We start from the raw sequence: 6,265 nt of genomic DNA, 5'->3' as shown, positions 1-6,265 counted from the left end.
GGGGCACTGGCCAGCGAGCAGGCTTCTGCTTCAGCTTCTTCTGTTGGGGAGCGTAAAGCTGGGGTCCCCGACCCCCTTGGCCCTGCAGGCAGCAGCACAGAAGCAGGGGAAAGCAAGGAGGTCACGACCTCTGTTGCCGAAACTAGGAACCTTCTAGAAAATGCAGTGAAGACGGAAAGCACCCCAGCGGGAGCAGACTCTCTTCCGAGTGTCCCTGTCCCTCTCCACCCAGCGATGACCCAGGAGCCCACACCGCCCAGTACCAGTCCCCGGGGCGCGAGTGTGTTGAGTGTGGATGCTGGGTCACCGACGGCCACCCCGGCCCCCACTGACAGCGCGTGGCTGCCAAGCACCTGTCCGAAAGTGCCGGACAAGAACGCCTGTCCTGCTGGGGTCCCCAGGCCTGTCCCCACACATTCCGAGGACCTGCCGTCCTCACAGGCAGGACTGGAGGAGCAACAGGCTGACCAAGCAGCAGCGAGGACAGAAGCCAGGCCTGTCATTTTGCCCAAGCCGAAGCACGTGAGGCCCAAGATCATCACCTACATCAGAAGGAGCCCTCAGGCCCTCGGCCAGGTAGACGCTTCGCTGGTCCCAGTGGGGCTTCCTTGTGCCCTGCCCGCATGTGACATGCCTCTTCCCAAAGAGGAGAAGGTGGCAGTCGGCGACCTGAAGTCGGCCGCCAGCCTCTACGAGAAGTTCAAGCCGGACCTGCAGAAGCCCAGGGTCTTCAGTCCAGGGCTGGTGGTATCTGGGATCAAGCCCCCAGGACACCACTTCGGTCAAATGAGTGAAAAGTTCCTGCAGGAGGTAAGAGGGTGTCACCTGGCACGGTGTATAGGTCGAGCGTCCCCACAGTTGGTCACGTATTTTCAATGAGTCATGAAAACAGAGCATCCTCTCTCGGGAAACTGTGGATTCGGGTGGGTGCCCTTGTACAGAAGTGGGTGTTTGTAACGGAGGAGGTTGTAGACAAGTGGGTGTGTCTTTGGCTGGAAACGTGACGATTGCGATGAGAGGGACCCAGCATCTGAGGAGACATATTTAAATTCCGCTCGGTCTGACACACCTGAGGTAGCCAGGTGTGCGTGTAAATGGCGCTCCGCGTTCAGGTGTGTGCACAGGGTGACGAGAAAGGAAATCCAGAATACGTTACTCACGTCGGTCAGACGTCGGCTTCTGCGGGGGGCAGGGGGGTCCTTACGAGACCATCTCTCACATTCACGCCTGTGAAGAACGCAGTGAGCAGAGAATGAGGTGTCAGGCACAAGCTCTTTGCTTTAAGTCAAAATCATAATTACAGCTAACATTTAGCCGAGTGCCTCCTACGCCTTGGGCCCGCGTGACACATGTCACCTCTGTCAGTCTTCGCTGGTCCTTGCTGGAACTCTCCGGAGGTTGGGACCCCAGCATTCATCACTGGCGGGGGCTCATCTCGCTGTGCAGGCTGCGTGGTGCCCTCTTTCAAGTGTGGTGAGCGTGCTCTGGCCAGAGGACCTGGGGTCGCCCTGGGCGGTGGCATCTTGCTGACCATAGGCAGGGTGCTTCTCTGTTCTGTGTATTGGTCCCTGAGCTTGCTTAATGTGAGTCTTAAGTTTCCAAAGACTTAGCCTCCTCTTCCCCCTGCTCAGGCCTCTGAGGCTCAGGGCCCAGGCCCCTCGCAGAGGCTGGGGTGGCCCCTGGGAGCCCCCTAGGAGGCAGCCATCTGACCCCCCACCTCAGGGCCGTGGGAGCCAGAGCTGGTTCAGTGAATGAACCTTTTTCTTCTCAAAGTATCACTGTGGAAGTAACCAACTCGTGCAAGGCGAGGTCCCCAAGTCTGGCACGCAGACTTCTCCTTCGACAGGCAGACCCTAGAGACAGTGATGATGGGCACCGAGCCTTAGGCTGACTTCGTTGTAGCCACTGGGTGACTTCTGCAGTCACCAAGGCAGTGCGTGCCTACTGGGGTCACCCTCACCTTCCACCCCACCTTTTCTATAAGTTGTGCCAAAGCATCCACTTAAATTCTTTCATACCGTTACTCCAAATGAAGTAATTTGATACCTTTTGCCCCCAACTCCCCGCAAAAAGGACCCCTACATATTTCTCCGCAAAAGCACATTTGCGAAAGAAACTTAATTTGGAGATGTAGTTATAGTCTTCAATTCTTTCCCTGTGATCCTTCCCGGTCTTTCTGTTGCGTATTTCTTCTCCGTGGGATAATTTTTGTGTTATGTGCACATTCCCCCCACCCTGAAGGGTTCAGAGAGGTCACATTGGTGGGGGGCAGCAGTGCAGTTTGTTGGCAGAGTTCCCTCTTCTTTAAGGGAAGTCGGTCTTTGTCTCTTAGGCCTTCCACTGATTGGATGAGGCCCACCTACATTTTGGAGCGTCATCTACTTTATTTAAGGTCTATCGATTTAAATGTTGATCTCATCTAAAAAATACGTTCGCAAAAACATCTGGAATAATCTATGACCGAATATCTGGCCTAACCAAGTTGACGAAATTAGCCATCACCAGCCTTCTCCCTGCAGCCATCCCAATGGATTCTCAGGGAAGACGCCACATTTACACTGCATTGATCCTGCCCACGGTCCCACAGAAACGGGACAGGGCAAATATGAAGAGGGATGAGCCAGTAAGAAACTGATTTGTCTGTGTGTCGTGAATGATTTTAGGAGTTTTTTTTTTTTTTTTGAAATCACAAACATCCTTTAGTTTGCTTTCAAAATTATTTTTCTAAAAATACTCAGGAGGGGGGGAAAAAACATTTGGGATTGATCTCTCTGAGTTTATGTCTGTGCAGTGATGCTTCTCGTGTTCTGTTAATAGGGATGCAAGAAAAGAGTGTGAAGCTGTCTGTAGATTCCTTCGTTTTATTAAAAACACACAGATCAGGCATCTGAGGCACACTTTTCACTGTTTAAAGCATTTGTTTTCTAACCAGACAAATTATCCAACAAAATGACAGGCATCAAGTTTACTGAAATCGTGAAGATTGTTTTTCAGTGACAGCATGTGGGTTTTGATCCCTGAAAACTAACCACTTTCAAAGAACTGAGTAATTACTGAGATCGGCGAATTGCAGTCCTCAAAACCTGACAGTTGTAGGTTAGAAATGATAATAATTTCTTCGTGTGAGCAGCTGCTCAAAGCCATGAAAACGGCATCAAAAATTTAGAGATGAAAATTTAAAAAAGAAAAAAATAGAGGAAATACGAGTATAATATAAAAGCCAAAGATTGATTGCAAGAGAATAAGTAGAGAATGGTAAAAATTTTATCAGAGAGCAGATGTAGAATGTTCTTTCATGGGAATATAATTTGCTGCCACTCGAATTCAGTCTCTCCGCTCTAGAAATCATGCATATTTTACAATGTCATGATGATAAAACTTTAAAGGCCTAATCTCTTGTTTCAATAATGGCAATTTTAGGAGAACTTTGTATCTATTTCAACATTAAAAGAGTATCAAATTCATTCAGGGTTTATCTCCTCAACAGCTTGGATCAAAGCTTCGTAGCCCCTATTAAAGAATATTGTTAAGTACTTGTGATTCCTGAATATGCTTGACACAAAATGTATTGTGATTTAGAGCAGAATTAATCAACGGATGTATCTTTTCATGCGTAGCCTCTGGCACAATTTTTTTTTTTTTAACTGAAAGGAAATAGATTATTTAGTTGCCTTGTTTTTTCACTTTTAATATGAAGAAACACTGATAACATGAATTGTGAGTCCAGAATTGCACACATAGAAGATAACTAGAAGACAGACCCTAGTCCAAACTGTTCAGTACGGGAAAAATACAACAGGCACGTTATGTTATTAAATTTAAGAAAGCATAGAACCGTGAGTCTTTTATTTAATGCTCATCTATTGACTTCCCCTCTGTGCTGGGCGCTGTTCTAGGTGCTGAGAATTCAGCAAGACTCACCCTAGAACTTCAGTTCGGGCAGAACTTTCTTAAGCATCGCTGGCAGCGCCAGCTTGCCCATGCAAACAAGCTCAGGAGGTAATCCAGTGTCTCTCGTTTTTAGCTATGTAAACAGGTCACAGGGGCCTGACAACACGGTTTCCCGTTAGCTTCTCTATCATTCCAAATGGCCTCCTCTCCCTCATCAACGTCTTTCTAAGTAGCCTCGAAAAGACGTAACGTCAATTGATTAGGTTCATCTACTTAATGTTAAGACTGCATTACCATAGGAATTGTGCCTTTTCTCCTTAGGAATAAGGAAACTTTCATAATTCTATGAACATTTGCTCAATTCTTTCCTTGCTTCCCTGATGTTATTTATTTATAGAGTGACTACCTGTACAAATTCCAATGATTTCATAGCAGTCGAGTTAAAAAAAATCACATAGAGCAAGTTCTTTTTCCTTCCAGTGAAAGGTAGATTCATAGAGTATTAGAACCGGAGGAGACATGAGAGGTCATCCAGGTGTGTTGTCAGCCTAGGGGGGAAGACACTCGGGTCCAGGTCAGTTAAGTGACCAGGAAGGGGGCAGCTCGGGGCTGCCGGGGGTGGTCGTTGCTGAGCCTTGGTCTCCTGGCCAGGTTCGGTCCTCATCCCGTGATGCGGGGTCCTCTGATTGAGCTTCTGGTCATTGCCACAGGTCGCGGAACGCCCCGGGAAAGAAGAATTTTGTTCTCCCCCCTATGCACACTACGAAGTCCCTCCCCCTTTCTACCGATCAGCCATGCTCCTCAAGCCCCAGCTGGGGCTGGGCGCGATGTCCCGTTTACCGTCCGCAAAGAGCAGGATCCTGATCGCCAGCCAGAGGTCTTCGGCGAGCGCCATCCACTCACCGGGACCCATAGCGACAGCCGCCAGTCTCTACAACTCTGACCCCGCAGGTATGCGATCCAACAGTCCCTGCTTTGGCCTGCCACACTTGACCGTTTAAAAGTGATTTATGTGATTACTATTTAAGTCATATAAAACGGAGTGAGTGTCTGAAATATGAACACCTTGCACCTTTGAAGAGAAGCCTTTTTCTGTTCTTCCATCTCATTGTAGATAGACACGTGTCAAGACTCATCTGTCTGCAGCTGTCATCCTCCATGTCACCTATGAAATGATGGCCCTTGTCACCACGTCCTCACTTCCTGTACTTTATTCCTTCTCTAGTACATCCCGTGGACCCGGGTTCAGAAACATGGATCTGTAGGGGGCCGGGGAGTAAATATTTTAGGCTTTCTGGGCCGTATGGTTTGTGCTGTGACTACTTAGCGTGGGAGCAGCCACAGACGACACGTGGGTGGATGGATGTGGCCCCCGCGCCCATACAACTTAATTTACGAAACAGACAGTGGGCCAGATGTGGCCTGTGGGCTGCAGTTTGTCAGAGCTCTTCCACAGGACAGCACTGACCATGTCACGCTTTTCCCATCTGATCACAAATCTTGAATACAGAATGTCCCGGCCACCTCTCCCGGCCCATCATCCTGCTCTGATGTTCTCTGCTTCTTTCTCTCTCTCCATTGTTTTGGTGGTGCGGTTTCCTCTAGGTTTAATGTATCATTTTATTATAGAAATAATACATACCTGGCTGGAGACATCAAAGCGTTGGTCAGCAGCAGCTGGGTAGTGTTTAAAGCTCGGATGTCTCCTTCCCCGGGTGGCCGTCACTGTCCAGCGCCTCTTCACCTGCTTGCATGAGTTACATATCTGATGCGAAATGGAGTTAGGTGCAATTTAAATAGACGGTAACAAAGTTAATAGTTTTTATGCACAAAATTTGGAAAAACTTAAAATTACTAAAAATAAACTAAGTCGACATTCGTCTTGCAAAAGTCAGGTTTCTAGGAATGCAAGGTCTTTAAGAATATGCCACACTTGGGTTGTTTTCAGTTCTTGGCTGTAACAAGTGAACACTTTTTGAGGACAGACGGCTTCATTTCTCCTGGGCAAATACCAAGAAATAAAATTTCTGGGTGTTAGGGTCAGTGTACGTTTAAGTTTGAATGAAACTGCCAGACTGTTTTCCAAAGCAGGTTTCTTCTTGCCACGAGCAGTCTGTGAGAATTGCCGTTGCTTCGTATCCTCACCAATATCTGGCATTGTTAGTCTTTTTTAAATATCAGCCATTCTAGTGGGCATGTGATCACACGAAACTATGATGTTTGAGTTTACATTTCACTAATGGCTAGCGATGTCACACATCTCTTTATGCATTTTTTTGAATTCATATACATATATAAAATATATATTTGAATTCATATATATTTATATATACATTTTATATATAAATACATATTACATACATATTTATATATA

At 47.2% G+C, this 6,265-nt stretch overlaps 1 protein-coding gene across 1 annotated transcript in view; it reads left to right on the top strand.

Annotated features, from left to right (window-relative positions):
• Window positions 1–6,265, top strand: part of MTUS2 (microtubule associated scaffold protein 2) — a 277,079-nt gene that overhangs the window by 1,323 nt on the left and 269,491 nt on the right. The window contains exons 1-2 of the mRNA XM_006904828.2: window positions 1–810; window positions 4,602–4,842. The exon at window positions 1–810 is cut by the window's left edge and continues 1,323 nt beyond it. Coding sequence (XP_006904890.1) covers window positions 1–810; window positions 4,602–4,842 — 1,051 coding nt within the window. The remainder of the gene's footprint in view (window positions 811–4,601; window positions 4,843–6,265) is intronic.

This window comes from Pteropus alecto, unplaced genomic scaffold, assembly GCF_000325575.1.
Source record: "Pteropus alecto unplaced genomic scaffold, ASM32557v1 scaffold80, whole genome shotgun sequence".
NCBI lineage: Eukaryota > Metazoa > Chordata > Mammalia > Chiroptera > Pteropodidae > Pteropus > Pteropus alecto.
The sequence above is the reverse complement of the archived record's forward strand: the minus strand, read 5'-3'. Positions and strand labels throughout refer to the sequence as shown.